Genomic DNA, 18,400 nt, shown 5'->3' on the forward strand with positions numbered 1-18,400 from the left:
GGGGAAAAATGACATAAAAAATATTTATTTAGCTGAGCTAATAGAAGACTGTTTTCAAGTGGTACTCTTGCTTGGTTTCATCCAGAGTGTGATGGATGTTTGGCGCTTCTGTGCAAATTGGCGAGCAGCCACAAACAATGCGATCTCATCTAATCAACTTACAAATCTGTCTGTGCCTTTGCACTGCTGGAAAAAGTTCACTAGGGAGTTAAAGCAGGCATCTGCGACCTCACAAGTCATTGGTGCAGGCTCCCAGCTAGCGAAAGTACGAAGGAGCGCTTTGAGCGCATGGCAAAGCAAAGCAACCTAGAGGAAAGTCTAGGTGACATTGAGCTAAGTGGGGAAGGAGAAATGAGGTGAAGCATTGCGGAGGAAGGTAGGCAGAGGCGCACTGGGTTGACCTCGTCTGGCAGTTGCTACAGGCTTCATTTGCAATACGAGCGTACCGGGTTCGTCTCATAGTAACATCGTCCTCACGCGCCGTACGCTGTGTGTGCGCATGAAAGCGCGTGACGGCGAGCCGACGGCGGTGGCTCAATCTAGCATGCACAAAGGACAAAAGGGTGGAGGGGAAGCGTGCAGTCTCATCTTCCGTCACGTGCATGGCACCAGATAGGGAGGGAGGAGGATGTTGTACTTCGGCCGCACGCGGTCGTGCAGGCTATAATTTGAATGCAATTTGCTTTGGGGGCACAGTCTAGGTGGGCGGATGGCTCGTAGCTTTGTGTGCGCTGTGTTCTCGACGCTCAGTTTGCGCTGAAGCAGATAGACGACACGAAGGCCACTTCGCTCCCTGCTGCTTCCTCGATTCCTCAGGCCAGCGTTTTGACAGCGAGCGTCTGTGGTCATCGAGTGTGATATGCTCATGCTTGAAGAAAAGAGCGCTACGAAGACGCGGACTAAAAGAGGAACATGTACAACGGACAAGGCGCTATATGTTCCTCTTTTAGTCCGCATCTTTGTAGCGCTCTTTTCTTCAAGTATGCAAAACCAACTCGCCCACATCAAGCTTCTGCTGATATGTTCATGTTTGCCTGTGCATGCTGACACCATGCTTGTTAATTTAGTTAGTAAGCGAATGCTTACTAACTAAATTAAGGGCAAGCCAAAAAGGCTGATGGCTTGACGCACACCGTCTTCCCACGTGCCCAAAGTTGGACATGTGATCAATCTCACACTGGCCCATGGCCAAGAAAGAAGAGAAGAGTGTGCATCTCCTCCTCGAGCTCAGCCATGGCTGCATATGGCTGCCTGCTTACACAACCCACATGCCATATGTTGGAGCTCATCTGCTGCAGTTGCCATGGTGAAAGGCAAACAGAAAAGGCTGGCAGCTTCATGCGTTCTGTCTTCTCACACGCCCAGTGTTATCTGAGTTTAGGAGAGATAGCACAGCTGAAATGATGAGGCAAGCGTCAGCCCCAAACATTCTGACAAGCTTGCCTGCTCCACGCTGCTGGCACTCCTCATCACACCAACATTATGTCAGCAAGAGCTGGCGTCATCGAGTGAACTGTTTACATTTGTCATCTTTGGACATGTGACACCATGCTTGTTTAGTAGTAAATGAATCTTTACTGATATTTAAGTAGTTAATTCTCAATGTAACGAAGTAGATACAATCGGCAATTTGCTTCGTTTTATCCAAATTTCATTGTATTGAAATTCAACCATTTATGCAAATAAGTACAGTCTCCAATCGATCTTTCTTACACGGAAAGGGGCCAGGGAATTATCCGAACGATCGGGAAATCGAAAAAAGCAAACCTGAATGAGAAAACAATTCATTTTGATGAATTTGGGAGTAAATACCACGTCAACGATACCTTCACATCAGCGGTACGAATTAAGAAAAGCCAGCCACACTTTCGCGTGTGCTCTGCCTCTGCGGCTTAGAGCGTTGCCCGCACTGGGACAGTGCTATCAAGCAAAGCGTTGGCGGCGGGGAGCGAATGCTTCGTCTGCCTCTAGCTCCAACAGGTCACTGTAACTCGAGCTTACATAACCTCCAATACTAAATGCGCGTGAAAGCTTACATGATGCCACGCCGTCTCGACACCCACTCTTCGCACACGCAGCAGATTACCTCTAAAGCAGGGTGCGTGGATGCGGATGCGTTCAGCCGCACTTACAGCCATGCGCAGCCACAGCCGAAATGCATGCCAGAAATCATGATGTGCACCAGCTTACAACTCCCCCCCCCGCCCCTCGCGGGCGCTCAGTTGCGTTACCATGAGCTCGCTCGCAAAGGGGGAAGGCAGCTGGGGAGGATCAGGTAACAGCAGAATTGTTGAAAGATGGTGGGCAGATTGTTCTAGAAAAACTGGCCACCCTATATACGCAATGCCTCATGACTTTGAGCGTACCGGAATCTTGGAAGAATGCTAACATAATCCTAATCCATAAGAAAGGGAACGCCAAAGACTTGAAAAATTATAGGCTGATCAGCTTACTGTCCATTACCTACAAAGTATTTACTAAGGTAATTGCAAATAGAATCAAGAACACCTTAGACTTCTGTCAACCAAAGGACCAGGCAGGATTCCGTAAAGGCTCCTCAACAATAGACCATATTCACACTATCAATCAGGTGATAGAGAAATGTGCGGAATATAACCAACCCTTATATATAGCTTTCATTGATTACGAGAAAGCGTTTGATTCATTCGAAACGGAATCAGGGTGTAGATGAGCCGTATGTAAAAATACTGAAAGATATCTATAGCAGCTCCACAGCCACCGTAGTCCTCCATAAAGAAAGCAACAAAATCCCAATAAAGAAAGGCGTCAGGCAGGGAGATACGATCTCTCCAATGCTATCCACAGCGTGTTTACAGAAGGTATTCAGAGACCTGAATTGGCAAGAATTGGGGATAAGAGTTAATGGAGAATACCTTAGTAACTTGCGATTCGCTGATGATATTGCCTTGCTTAGTAACTCAGGGGACCAACTGCAATGCATGCTCACTGACCTGGAGAGGCAAAGCAGAAGGGTGGGTATAAATATTAATTTGCAGAAAACTAAAGTAATGTTTAATAGTCTCGGAAGAGAACAGCAGTTTACAATAGCTGGCGAGGCACTCGAAGTGGTAAGGGAATACATCTACTTAGGACAGGTAGTGACCGCGGATCCAGATCATGAGACTGAAATATTAAGAAGAATAAGAATGGGCAGGGGTGCGTTTGGCAGGAATTCTCAGATCATGAACCGCAGGTTGCCATTAACCCTCGAGAGAAAAGTGTACAAACAGCTGTGTCCAACCAACGAGACAGAAACCTGGAGGCTTACGAAAAGCGTTCTACTTAAATTGAGGACGATGCAACGAGCTATGGAAAGAAGAATGATAGGTGTAATGTTAAGGGATAAGAAAAGAGTAGATTGGGTGAGGGAACAAACGCGAGTTAATGACATCTTAGTTGAAATCAAGAAAAAGAAATGGGCATGGGCAGGACATGTAATAAGGAGGGAAGATAACCGATGGTCATTAAGGGTTACGGACTGGATTCCAAGGGAAGGGAAGCGTAGCAGGGGGCGGCAGAAAGTTAGGTGGGCAGATGAGATTAAAAAGTTTGCAGGGACAACATGGCCACAATTAGTACATGACCGGGGTAGTTGGAGAAGTATGGGAGAGGCCTTTGCCCTGCAGTGGGCGTAACCAGGCTGATGATGATGATGAGCTCGCTCCCCTCCCCCTCTTTCCCTCTGCTTGCGCGGGAAGGCGGGTGCTCGTGAAGCCACCATCTTTCTTGTCTCACTCTCGCACACTTTCACTCGCACATAAAGCACGAAGTGCGTGGGGTGCAATAGGTTATTATCCCACTTGAACTTCATACGAAACATGATGCGGCACCACTTCGGCAGTTGCTCTTGTCACGCCGCATGCCATTTGAGAGGTACGTTTGCATGCAGCTGCTTGTAATTAAATCATTTGACCATCTGCGTCCACAGAAGTTTCCATTTATTGTCTCAGCATTCTTTTGCGGTAGAAGCAAAATTTCGTTATACTGAAATTGCATACAAACACACTTCGTTATATTGAGGTCCTAAATACATGGTGTTCTATGGACAAGAAGTTTTGAAAAGTTCTATACTTCCTTATATTGAATACTTCTTTATATGGAGAATTTCATTATAATGAAGTTGGTTATATTGAGGTTTAACTATATGGCGCATAAACGTTACTAAAATTTGATTTTAAAGCTTTAAGAACTTTACTTCATGTAATTGTCTCATACTTTGCTATCACTATGAATGCCTCGTATTTCAGGCCAAACTGTGACTTTTTAGCACACCAATATTCTTCAACTGAGGCCCGTTTCCAGTCTTAGAAATAGAGCATTGGGCTGACGTGCAGAACTTTTTTTTTAGAGCGCAGCTCTTAATGGCCTGTTTCTGCGGCAAGCAGCAGCATAACCAAGCTAATGAGCACAACAGCAAAAGATGAAAGAGCGAACATGGAGTGGCAGACGAAAGACGAGAGCCGCAAACGGCAGAGACCAATGAGAGCCGCCCATTCAGTGACGTGCATGCGGGAAACTGGTTTCATGCAGACACGCCCGACTACTCGATGCATACTCCTGTCTGGTCTCAGCCGGACCGCGTGAGCTCTTGCTCACGCTTGTTTGGTTTGCTTGGTTTTGTCTCATTTGCGCTTGTTTCGATTGTCATAGTTTGCGATTGTTTTGTAATCTGATTGTGTGTGCAACATGAATTGTGTAGTACTTTTTGGAAGCCAAGCGGAACCAGCAATTACAGTGTAACTTTCGATGTATAAAAACCGACGCCGTTGACCCGCAGATCAGATTTTCGATGATTGCTGACCCTGCTACATGTCTCTCTCAAATTCTTTGCCTCAAGATATCGCAATATGAAAACATATATAGAGCTGCACTCAAATTTCGCATTAAGCAGTATCGTAATCGTCTGAGATTTTTTTTTTACTCAAATTTAGCTTGATATACTAAAAATTAAATTATGAGGTTTTGCGTGCCAAAACCACTTTCTGATTATGAGGCATGCCGTAGTGGGGGACTCCGGAAAGTTAGACCACCTGGGGTTCTTTTACATGGGTGTTTTCGCATTTCACCCCCATCGAAATGTGGCTGCCGTGGCTGGGATTCGATCCCGCGACCTCATGCTTAGCAGCCCAACACCATCACCACTAAGCAACCATGGTGGGTCCTTGATATAGTAGTGCATGTTAATAAAAGTGACTGGGCTCAACCTTTCTATAAGTTGACAGACACTAATTTAAACATAAGAAGGCTGAATAATCCAAAATAGAATGAAACATGATCCAATAATAAAAGAAACTGATTTGACACAGAAACATACATAAACACTGAGAATAATTTTATGTCCAGTATGCATGCAGCATTTGAATATGATCACATCTCTCTCTACTTGTTCATATTTTTAAAGCTCTATTGAAATTAATAAGGCAGAGTGTTGCTTTTAGGCTCTTCAAGCACTGTATTTCTTGGATTACAATCTGCCAACTTTGCATGCTTAGATGTGAAATTTCTACATTATGGAGACTATGTGCAGCTGCAGATTACACAGGGTATTTGTTTTCAATATTTGTTTTTACTGGTCATGCTGGTGAATTGTTGCATGCCTAGGGACTGGTAACAGTTGCTGTCTCTATTACTACGAATATCCGTACTGTACTTGGAAAATTGCATTAATGATAATCGCTGCCCAACTTCCCCAATGCATCTGTGTAGCTTACCTCATAATGCTAGTGGCCATCTGAATACTACACTGCTGGATGTCCTCCTGACAGTTTCACCTCATGCACAAGATTTAATTTTTGTAGACTATGACCAGGTAGTTACAATTTTAATTTTTAGCCAAAACTGACGTCTGCTGAATATTCATTCGGTGAAAATAGTAGTCTGTAAATTGTGGAAGTTTGCAAGTTTACCCTATGACACCTTGAATGGATCATCTACAACATGTACAGCATAAACCAGCAACTACACCTGACTTCACTGTTATACATACTATTTAACCACAGGCAATGTTCACACCCACATAAACACTAGGCCTACCTGGTAGGCAGTAGAGGCCATTATGTAGTTGTGTAGCATTCGAGCCAGGTTAACACAATGCCGGCTGCGCACATCCACAAGGATAGCTGGCACACCCACATGCGCTGCATAGCATAGCTCCTGGTACAGCACCTGCACACACACACATGATGGACAAATTCTCAGCTCAGTGGTACCAAAACATTAGACTGCACAGCACACAAACTTTTCTTACAATGGTCAATTTTGTTGCGCTCTTGTGATTTGCAGCATACAAAGTTTAAAATAAAAAAAAATGTCGAAAGTACTGTAACCTGCATTGTACTTGTGACATCCCGGAGCACAAACTATTAAGGAGACACTGCAAGGGCACAATCTTTTAAAAGTTTGGAAAGCAAACCATTCATTTCTCTGCTTATGTTAGTGAGCGCTTCGCAAGCCAGAGGCGAAGCAGGGGAGGACTCAGCTAATAGACGAGAGGTGCAGCCATCAAGGAGGTGTGTATCATTTTGCTAACTAGTCAGGGGCAATATGCCAACTGGAGAATGCTTCTGCTTTTTGAATAGATGCAACTTATATGTTAAAATATATTTTCTAAGCTTTGAACTATAAACACACAGTGCCATATTCTTGCCCTACACTTTAAGGGGGGACACGGCTCATGAAAGTGAGCTTTTGAACCACTGGCTCAATTTTAATAAAAATTGTAAGGCATATTTAGAGCAATGATATAGCACTGAAGACCAAATTCTATCATTACAGAATGATTTGTGAAACAGTTCTGGCTCTCCAAAACTAAAAACGACTATGGTTAGTCATAAATGCTACCATTCAAAAATAACCAGAAAGTTTAGCATTCTTGTGCCTTATCTATTGAGGAATGCCAGAAATTATGCCACTGTAGAGCCATTTTTCTTTATTTTTAGTAGTTTTCATAGAACAAAATTATAATTTGCATCACTACAATTGCCCTTGCACCTTGCATTCAATCTTTGAATTTTTCTATAACAAGGAAGGCAAAACTGAGCAGTATTCAGCACAGCAGCATTCTACATAAAATTTTATCATTCCTGAAAATGCTCTATAAACAAGACTGCCTTGTCTAACATAAAAACAATAATTTTTGCTAACGCGTACTTTAGTGAAAAAGTACCAGCTCAGAAAAGTGCCTTCAAAAATTCAAAAGTGCACCTGTATGTATGGTCACTAGAATTTCTCTGGAGCAAATGTGAGGCTTTCTCAAAGTTTTCGTTTTCATGTGAGAATGGTTTCAAGCTTCCACTTCTTTCTGGTCACTTTTGCACACACTGCTGCTGCATTCACTCTGGCCATAGAAGGGTACTCTTCGAAGGTCTTTTCCAAACGGTATGCTGTGTGCATGCCAAAAACAGTGCCCAACTTCTCAGGCACTCTCCGAACACCTTTTGGGCCAGCATTCTATGAGTGCCAAGGCTCCAGCCATTCGAAACAGAAGAGCTTGCCAAACACACACGTCCAGTGAAAGGGGAAAAAGACATTGCATCTTCTTCACCGACACTGAACAGCCGAGGGCACATCCTGTGCTGCACCCCTTAACTTCGTGAAACGATGCTACTTTCCAAAGCTGTGGCATGTCTTAAACTTTGTGGCCATTTTACAGATGTAAATGTGTGCACTAGAAATGCCAAAGGGACCTCAGAGCACAACATACACCAAATATGGCAGCGAAGATGGTTTGAAGGCACGAAGCCGCATGTCTCATGAAACTGGGTGATGGTGTGAAGCCTTATGTGTCGGTAAATCATAGTCAGGCGACCCAGTCTGTACCAGTAATGCCATGAGTTTCGCCTTTTTTAAAGGAGTACTGACACATGAAGTGGAGATAAGACGCGAGATCGATTTATGCGAGCACGCACACATCGTCTGCAAAATCGCAAAGACGACTATAGCTTAGAACATATTTAAAATCAATTTTAAAGTATGTGCGTGCAGCCAACTGCAAAACGCAGCACCTTGTGACATCAACATAAAGGGAGGATTGTAAACAACCGAGAAAATGTTACGTCTCCAATTTTCATTGGCTGCCATGTTGCTTGTATGTGCTCTTCTTCTCAGTTGTTGCTTGTAGTGGGACGCTCTCCGTATCGCTGCGACTGCAGAATTAAGCGGCAGTTTTTGTCGTGTCCACAGATTTCCCACAATATCAGCTGGACTGTGCTTGGCGTCTTTTTGGCGTTTTGTTGGTGGTGGAGTGTAGTAGAGATAGGATAGGTTGCAGTTTATAGTAGCCTTTTTGGTGGTGTCTTAACGCGTTGTTTCGCGGCAATATTTGTTGATTCATTTGAAGTAAAACATCTCACACTTCCTTATTCAATTTATTTTACCCAAAGCGGCCGTAACCAACCGTAATCACTGCGCAGAACCCGTACCGCGGCCACTACACTCGAAAACAACACACCCGAGCCGCTCTGCACTGGCACGGTGCGCTCTCTCATGCGATGTGAAGCGTTCGACAGCGCATGTTGGTAGTGCACGCTGACGTCATGGGTAAGCAGTCGCTTGGTTTATTGAACGTGACTATTGCGGCAGCGAAACTATCGTGGAAGGTGAACATTTCAGAATATGGCCCCAGCAGCTCACTCCCAACAATGGCACCCAGCTTGCCCTAGTAACTTTTTCATAAAACTAGCCTATTTACTAGCAAGTGTATGCTTGGGGTCAGGAAATACTGGCAAAAATTTTTCTGTTCATTTCATCTTCAAAAATGGGTGTCATTTGCTGTGCTATGCATGAGCAGACAGTAGTACAGGATGTTTACTATAAAGAGAAAGACAACTTGAGGCATGCAACGTATCAGCAACCTTTCAACACTTCAGAAGGGCCTCCTATGACAACTGACTGCTTTACGATTAAAGGGGCAAGGTAACCTTGTCATGTTCTTATGCAGCGGTTTTTTGCAATCACCTATATATATGTTCTTCGTTTCAATAAAAATTTAGTTGAGAGTTAGCGCTCATCCTGTCGTGCTTCTAGTCTGTGTCCGTGACCCTTCGCGCTGCAACCCAAGATCATATTATGAAAAGTTTATTGTTAAATTTCAAACTGTGCTTATATTTCATAATACGATTTAACTGGAAAATGTGTTGCAGAGGAAGCATGTCAAGCGTGGCAAACAGCTCGGCCGTGTGTGCATCATAAAAAGCATTTGCAATGCGGCGAATGGCCTTCCTTTGTAATAAAAGCTTCTTAATGTTGCTGTTAATGTTGTTGTTAAGGTTACAACAGCCTATATGAGGGGCAAGAAGAATTATAAGTAACAATTTAACCTTGGGAAGAAGTACCTGCCAAAATTTATATAGTATACCACAGGCCTTTGCCGAACATTTCGCCACACGATCGACATGTGCATTCCAGTTCATGTGCTAATTAAAAATCCCACCCAATGTCCTGACCTCCTGCACAAGTTCTACACTTTTTTTATCCTAAGTATAGACTGAGGTTACAACTTACTAGATTTTGCACAGGTGTAAACAAAGGAGCTTTAGTTTTGGAGGCACTAATTTCTGAGCAATTTACGTTAGTCCATCCTAATAATGTTTGTAATGTGGTGGTGGTGGTGTGATGTTGAAGCAGGCGGGGTTAGCCTGGCATACATAGCCGGCAATGTTTGTAATGTAATATTCGCTAAGCAAGTTAGTTTGTGAACACTAGTAAACTGGAAAAAGAGGGCAGTGTCATCTGCATTTCTGAGCAATTTACGTTAGTCCATCCTAATAATGTTTGTAATGTGGTGGTGGTGGTGGTGGTGTGATGTTGAAGCAGGCGGGGTTAGCCTGGCATACATAGCCGGCAATGTTTGTAATGTAATATTCGCTAAGCAAGTTAGTTTGTGAACACTAGTAAACTGGAAAAAGAGGGCAGTGTCATCTGCATACATGGCGCACTCGACACATTTGTTCAGCCTGGTTATGTCATTTACATAAATATTAAATAGTAGTGGCCCCAGTATGCTTCCCTGCAGAACTCCACGAGTTATTTCAAACAAAGAGGAATGATTTTCATCAATTACAATGCACTGCTTTCTATGTTTTATGTACGAGCTTAAAAGGTCAAGTGGAACACCACGGAATCCATAATGTTCAAGTTTAACAACTAATATTTTATGACTTATTCTATTGAATGCCTCCAAAAAATCAATATTTATGCATAGGGGGCAGAAGAATATCTTCAAAACCATTAAGAATGAGTTCTTTGAGTAATAACGCTAGTTCAGCTGACATACTGCAGCGCAAGCCAAACTGCTGTGGAGATAGCAAACAGTGTTTTTCCCAAAAAGATGAAACTTATTAGCATATAATTTTTTCAAAACCTTTGAAGATGACAGGTAATATAGATATTGGCCTGTAGTTTGAGAAGCTATTCCTGTCATTGAATTTAAATATTACAGTTACTCTGGCGCGTTGCACATATTCAGGAAAAGTACCCGTGGATAGACAAATGTTAAAGATAAATGAAAGTGCCGGTGACAAGATGTCAAGGAATATATTTAATGGGACTAATTTCTATTTCAAATATATCATGAGCTCTGTTGTTTTTAGGGATGTGAAAGCTGAGCACATTTCTTCGAGAGTTGTTAGTTCTAGGAATGCCGTTTGAAAGTTTGGAGCACCTAAGAATGGTTTTACTGCATCACACAGTACATTAGATTTTGGTGAGACTAGAGTTGTAAAATATGTACTAAACTTATGTGCTAATTCTTTGCCCTTTATTACTTTGTTATCAATTTTTAATTCAAGCTCATCTTTTCGAGGAGAGCCGTTTTTCAAGAGTTCATTAATTTCTCGCCAGACTAAATCGCTGTTACCAAGTCTTTCATTAAAGAGGTTTTCAAAGTAAGTATTTTTGGCTCTGCACAAAAATTTGGTCATGTGATTTCTGCATTTTTTTAAATCAGAAAAATTGTTCGTGTTCTTTGTTTTTACAAATTTTGCAAATAAAATATCCTTTTTCTTAACACTCACTTGTTATCCAAGGTTCTCTTAGCTTTCTTGACCTACTAACTTGTTAGAGCTTAAAACATTTGTGATAGGCCAACTTAAGTAAACCCATGAAAACATACACTTTCTCAGAGTTCATAGATTCATATACTAGGTTCCAATTAATGTTTGTTATTTCACATCAAAATGCATCTAAAGTACTGGTGTTTATATGCTGTATAGTACGATTCATATTTTTGTGCTCTATTTTTGAAACTGGAATTGTGTATGTAAAGCATATAAACAGGAAGGCGGTCACTAACTCCTGATATAATCGTGCGAGACCTTACGCAGTCATCAGTATCGTTTGTAATAAATAAGTCTAAAAGGCTTGACAAATTACAAGTAATTTATGTCTGTTCTTTTATGACATTTGTGCAAAAAGAGTCAAGCAATATTAGGAAATTGCGGGTGGTAGCTGTGTTCTGAAGCATGTTAATGTTAGAGTCTCCACCTATGACTACGTTGAAGTTATTTGTGACAACAAAATTCAACAAGCATCTCAGGAAAACAAAAAATTCACTAACGTACCGATCAGGTGGGCGGTACACAACCACAAATATTTTACATGCTCTAACGTTAGAACCTCGTAGTCAGGTGCGATTTTTGTGAATTGTGGTAACAGGGTGCATGAAATTCCTTCCGATATTAATTGTAATATGCCACCACCACGTCGAGAGCATCTATTAGGGTAATAACTTTGGTATCCTGGTAAGTGAAGTACATCTGATTCGCAGGAATACTATGTTTCCATTAACATGATCACATAAAACCTAACAAGAAATTCACTAAGAAATATGCGCCATCCATCGCACTTGTTGCGCAGAGACTGTGTATTACAATGTAAAAAGGCTATATAACTATTTGCAAGGAACATGATATCTTCCGGGGCAGCCATAGTGATAGAACTACCATAAGTGATAGACTAACAAAATAATGATTAACCCCAACGTGTGTCACACATCTTTGCCAGATCAGATTCACAGCTTATCTGGAGGGGGTGGGACTACTCGGTTTGCTGTGCGTACACTTTTCCAGCCTTCATCCAAGTGAATCACCAGTTCATCTCTCTTTGCTATTGTCATCGCAAGTAATTTTTTTACTTGTGTTTCTGCATAGCCACTATAGTCCTCGAGTTATGTCGTACGCAATGGCAAAATAGAGCGATTTTGTGGAGACGTTATTGCGCAATAAATTTTCGCAAAAAGCTTTATGCTTAGCTTATTTAGATCTTTGTAGACCGTTAAGTGCCTATATCTATTTAAACAATATCTACAACTACTGCAACTATTAAAAAAAAAAAAGGACACCAACAAATTTTTTTCACAATCACATGAAAATACCCTTGTACCATTTATAATTGTCTTGCAATAACAAAACTTGGCATACATACTCTTGAAGATATGTACAGTGCTGATACTTACTTGAAATTGCAATATCCCCCAGAAGCAGTTGCGAAAGTACAAGGTTATATTTCAGGAAGCGAGAAAAAAATTAGTTCAAATGCTGTAATCTTTTTGCATAGTTCCAGTAATTGTACACGCAGTTTAGCTAGATATCCCCACTTAGTGATCTACAAAGAGCCAAACAAGCCACAGCACGATGCTTTTTGTGAAAATTTTGTACATAAGGACGCGCCCACAAAGATCACTATATTTTGCCACTGTGCATTGCATAACTCAAAAAATATAACAGCTACACAAAAAATAATGACATATTTGGCATATAATAGAATAGAAAACACTATAATTGGTTGAATTTGGAAACCTCTAGTACAAGTAATAAAAAAAAAATTTGTTTCGAAGAGCGTTTCCCTTTAATCAGTGACTCCTGACGTCACTTCATTCAAGGCCTGTCTAGGGTGCCTCGATGCCAACGCCGCTTTTCAGGGTGGGGACAGCCTCTGAACCGCCTGGCGTCGCCACTCTGGCTTTTTGGCGCCTTGTTGGTCCTTTCGCGCTAGCTGTCGAGCTGAATGGACGTGCGCTCCAGTTGCTTTCTTAGTGGCGTTGTGGTGCAAGAGCTCGTGTTTTGTGTAGGCCCTTGTGATGTTCGTGCTTGTTAACAAAACGTGAAGGGCTGTTGTGTTCCTCCGTGCACTGGATCGGGCACAAAAGGGCAACGGGTGTTTCGGTTTCCCCGCAACGTTGAACGAAGGAAGAAATGGGCAGCGCAAGAAAAACGCGACAACTGAGCACTGACGGACATAACGAAGACATGCGAGGTCAGGATCATGATTTTGTCAAGAATAACGGCCCTCTGTAATCCTTTTCATTTTCACAGAGAAGCTGCATGTATATGTCCACATGCCTATTGTAGTGATTATAAAAATGCAATATGGTGTGATCGCCGTGTTTGACTTGTTGCAATTGCGTAGGTTTATTCTAGATGTGTGTGAATTGATCTTCTTTTTTTTTTTTTGGAGCTGGAAGTGTTGGGGTGTAAACTCATTTCCTTTTTGAGTTTGGGTAACCTTTTTGTAAGCATGAGGGGTTTATTTGTTCGTCGACTTGGGTGTGTGCGAGAAAAGTGCCTTCGCTTTCGTTATCCAGCTCGTCTTTCAATAACATACTGCTTCTCGTTTTTTCATTACTACAGCTCCACTTTGAGCAGGTTCAATTTGAATTAAATTGTCAGGATGGACAACGGCTCCTCAAGTGTAATGTGGTGCCTACTCGACTACAGGCGTACGTAAATGTGCATATAATTTTTTTAAATATTTGGCATTGTGCAAAGTCTTCTAAAAGGTGCAGTCATGTGTTGTGTGCGTTTTTCTTTACTTGCTTCTCCTACTAATTCAATACAGGACATGGTTCAGGCACAAATTTATTGCTTTTATTTTCTGCAGACTGCACTCGTTTAAACTTTGCTCCTGCAATGTCCACATGCTGCGTGCATTGCTTACTATAAAGACTCTTTACGAAACTTCCACGTGGGTTTTCGCAATGGAAGCGAATATTTGCTTACTCTATTTCATTAACTCAGTATTGAACCTTTAGGTCAAGAGTACAGCCAAATATTGTTAGCAAGGGTTCTTGTTCTTCTTTACAATCCCATGGCACATGCTCATCATAGCCAGTTCCTTAGGAATTTCTGTGGGTCGCTTCTGCTTTTGTGGTGCATTCATTGTTGTTATGTATTGATTCTGCTTGATGGTTAGCAGACTTTTTTCTCAAAAGTGCTGTCCTCTATTTTTTCACCATCAATTCGTGTATTAAATAGTGAGGCTGCACAAGCTTCGAAGCTTAAGCAAGGTTCTTTTTAGATGTACATGATAAGACAGATGCTGATATGTATATTATTTCCTGTCAGCCTTCTTTGGAGCAAACGTTGTCAAGGCAAGGTGGAATACACTGCAAGGTATTGCATGCTTCAAGCTATGAAACTTCATGTAGACCTGATACGTACTTGTGCACGAAAATGCTTCTTCCTAGTATGTTAATGCATAAGCCTGCTCAAGCTTTTGGTGCTAGCAGTATGAAAGGAACTTGGTGTGTGCATTGTAAAAATAACATGCTCTTTGTGGGTGGACAAATACTTGGGGACGCCACCATTTGTATACCTGATATGTACATTTCAGGGAAGTTTCCTTCTCACCCTAATACTTTGGTAGCATTTTTATTTTTAGGAAAGCTCCGCGAGTCCCAACTACTGGCCTTGGTTTTACAAGTATGCATGTGAGAAGAACGGGTGGCTCTCTGATGATGAGAAGATTCAGAATGTGCGTCGCTACCTCGGTGCCACCACTAGAAAGTGGTAACACATGCAGTTTTTGGATAAGCTACCAGCTTGCTGGAGCAATTGGAAAAGAAATTCTTTGGCAGCTTTCCATCAAAACCCTGTTGAAAGTTGGGATGCGGCTCTACACTTTACATACCAGTGTGGTTCTTTACTAGAGTACTTACTCGAAAAACATTGTTTGTTGTATGAAGCGGAACCTAAGCTCACCTCGTCGGCTGTTACAGCTTTAATTACACAAGGGCTATCTGTATATGTACGAAATCAAGTTCAGATAAAAGCATCAGTGACATTTGAAGACCTCCTGCAGTGCATACAATTGATCTTACCAACAACGGAATTGATGCAAAAACTAGAGGCCTGCAGAACAAGAGATATTCCTAATTCAAGTGAGCTGAACACAAAAGATGGGTTCACCGCCTATCAACAAAGGGTTCCTCCACCCAGCACAACAAAAAGATGGGTTCACCGCCTATCAACAAAGGGTTCCTCCACCCAGCACAACACATAACCTAAAAGAAAGTTCGTATCCCCTTACCGACTGTGTCGAGGGGAGTAGTCAGCATGCCACACTGAAGGATCTGACTATACGTCAATTGTTGCCACAGAAACAAACCAGTGTCAATGAAAAGCCTCAAATGTATGATAGTGTGTATGTAGTATCCACTTGCTAGCTTCACGTCCCTGTCAAGGTCGATGGCATTGAAATGAAAGCACTCCTGGACAGTAGAGCCTCTGTGTCCATAATAAATAAGAGTCTAGTGCATGTCAGCTGCCTGCATAGTGGCAGGGCCCTGCGCGTCCGGACATACGATGGGACTGTGAGCTCACATAATGAGTGGGCAAGTGTAGTTCTTGAATGTCCAGGTCACAGCATTCAAACAGATGTATTAGTGTTGCCGGATGTAAGTTATGACTTTCTGCTGTCCCGCCCTGATATGAAAAAGTTATAAATGAACATCTACTGGGACGACAAAGTCTTGATTGAAGACAACTTAGCAAGAAAGCACAAGCTAGAGGTACCTGGACACCTAAAACAAATTTGCTGTGAGGATGACATAAAAACGGCATTCCCAGAGCTTTCCTGCAAAGGGAGCTTACCCACCAGCGATAAAATCTCACGCGGTTCCTTTCAACCTCGCAGACAAAGCAGTGGTTAGAAGAACTCCGTATAATATGTCATGAGAAAAGAAGCTATGGTTGAAAGCAGAGAGCTACAAGCGATGGTGGACGCTGGCATCATTCGACCGTCAGTGTCGCCATTTGCATCGCCTATAACTATTGCTCCAAAAGAAGACGCAACTTTCCGTCTTTGCACGGATTACCGAGCTCTTAATCAACAAACTGAGCTGATACTTTACCCAATGCCGAGGATTGATGACATAATTGACGAGACCAGTGGTTGTCGTTGGTTTTCAAGATTAGACCTTTGCAAAGGCTTCTGGCAAATTCCATTGACTGAAGAAATGAAAAAGTACACTGCCTGCATTACACCATTCGACTTATATGAGTATAATCAACTACCCTTCGGCTGGAAGAACTCCCCAGCAAGGTTTCGGAAAATTATGAATGAAGCCATACCTGGGCACGTTCTGCAACATTTACATTGATGATATCATTGTTTATTCAAAAACAAAGGAGGAACATCAGAAACATCTTTCACAAGTTTTGAATGCTCTGAGTCTTGCACATCTCAAAGTGAACTTAAAAAAAAAAGTACCCTTTTCCAAGAAAAGGTGGTGTTCCTTGGAAGAGTTTTTGATGGGTCCACGAAAAGTACAAAGCAGCAATCAGTTGAAAGAATTTCAAAATTGGTGAAGCCCTTTGATACACACTCACTGCGTGTTTCCCTAGGTCATTTCAGGTCCTTCACCAAAGGCTATGATGCCATTAAGACGAGATGTCTCACACGTTTGACGCAGAAAGGTATATACCTTACCAGTGGGATGACAAGTATGAGACTGCGTACGGTGAACTTGTGAGAAAGATATCGTCGGACCCTATCCTACAGATACCAGACTTCTCCTTGCCGTTTGTGCTGTATACAGATGCATCGTATTATGCGACCAGCGACGTTCTCTACCAGAAATCATCGGAGTCTAATCACCAAAAGCATTATGTAGTCGGGTACTACAGCTATACACTGAAGCCAGATGAAATCAACTACTCTACAACTTAAAAAGAAGCATTGGCAGTCTTGAAAGCTGTGCAGTATTTTCCAACTTACCTAGAAGGTGCAAAATTCACCCTTTTCACGGATCGTACTGACACTGACTCACCTTGGCATGACACAACCAAGAGGACGCATCGCTAGATGGGTAAATTATCTCCAACAGTCTGATTTCGTCATTTCCCATCGCCCCGGTCTTCTCCTCACCAACGCTGATGCACTGTCCAGGTTGCTGGTACAGACACATTTGACTACCCTCAAGAAATTTATCACATGAACCTTTGGGAGGGCGCCGAAGAAATGAAGTTTATCTATGGCAAATATCGTGTTCCTGACACAATGACTCCCAAAATACTGCACCTCTACCATGACACCCCAGAATCCGGAGGGCATGATGGTTCCTGGTGCACATACAATAAACTGCTCAAGAGATTTACGTGGCCAGGTATGAAGGATGATACCAGAGCCTACATCCGAACGTGCCATCTGTGGCAGACGAATAAAGTCAAGTTCAGGCAGCCCACAGATATAATGATAACCACAGAGCACTCAAGTATACCATTTGAAGTTGTTCATTTGGATTTCGCGGAGCTCAAAAAGAAAGGGGAAGGCATCAGGAAAACACAAGCTTTCATGCTGGCTATCGATGAATGTACAAGGATGGTTATGGCCAGGGCAGGAAAGGAAGACACCAACAGCGTCATCACTCTTCTTAAGGCTGGGTGTTTTCGAGACACAATGACCTTAGTGGGTGATAATGGACCTGCCTTTCGGATCAAAAAGCTTGCAAAGTGGGCGGGAGATAAAGGAATGACAATCAAGTTTTGTTCACTATATCACCCAGCTGCTAATGGCCTTGCCGAACGTGCTATACGAGACACAAAACAGTACATAAAAATGTACCCGAACTTTGCAGGTGGCTGGAAGTGCTGCCTCGAAGCCGCTGTGAGATATCACAACCGTTCTTGCACGAGTGGTCTTGGATGCAGCCCTTTTTTCTCTGCTTCAGGGACTGTGCCCATACTTTCAGCAGATCGCGAACTAGGCCTTCTTAATAACCTAAAGCTTTCTGAGAGCAAGAAAAGTGCGAAACGACAAGAGGCATATAAAGATTGAACGAAGAGAAATTTTGACAGAAGACGCAGCAGCGACATACCGGACATACAACCCGGTGACCGCGTTTTAGTATGGAAAGGCAGTGGCATTTCTGATTACAAGTTTTATGGACCCTTTCAAGTAATCAAGACTGCCTCGCAGCGTGGTATCCTAAGACCATCTGGTACTTGGGAGACTCTGGGCAAACAGAGTACGCCTCCATCAGCAATGTGTTCAATTACACCAGGAGATGTGAACAATGAAGTCCGGAGGAGTGAAGCGGTCTGCTCCATAAGAGTCACAGAAGACGATGAAGAGGGATAAGAAGAGGAGGAAGAAGATGCTAGGG

The 18,400-nt window shown here is 42.5% G+C and overlaps 1 protein-coding gene across 3 annotated transcripts in view; it reads right to left on the bottom strand.

Moving 5' to 3' along the window:
• Positions 1–18,400, bottom strand: part of csul (protein arginine N-methyltransferase 5) — a 102,115-nt gene that overhangs the window by 74,284 nt on the left and 9,431 nt on the right. For all 3 annotated transcript variants that reach the window (XM_050193856.3, XM_050193855.3, XM_072287029.1), the window contains exon 4: positions 6,055–6,186. In XM_050193856.3, the coding sequence (XP_050049813.1) occupies positions 6,055–6,186 (132 nt within the window). The remainder of the gene's footprint in view (positions 1–6,054; positions 6,187–18,400) is intronic.

Source organism: Dermacentor andersoni, chromosome 1, assembly GCF_023375885.2.
Source record: "Dermacentor andersoni chromosome 1, qqDerAnde1_hic_scaffold, whole genome shotgun sequence".
NCBI lineage: Eukaryota > Metazoa > Arthropoda > Arachnida > Ixodida > Ixodidae > Dermacentor > Dermacentor andersoni.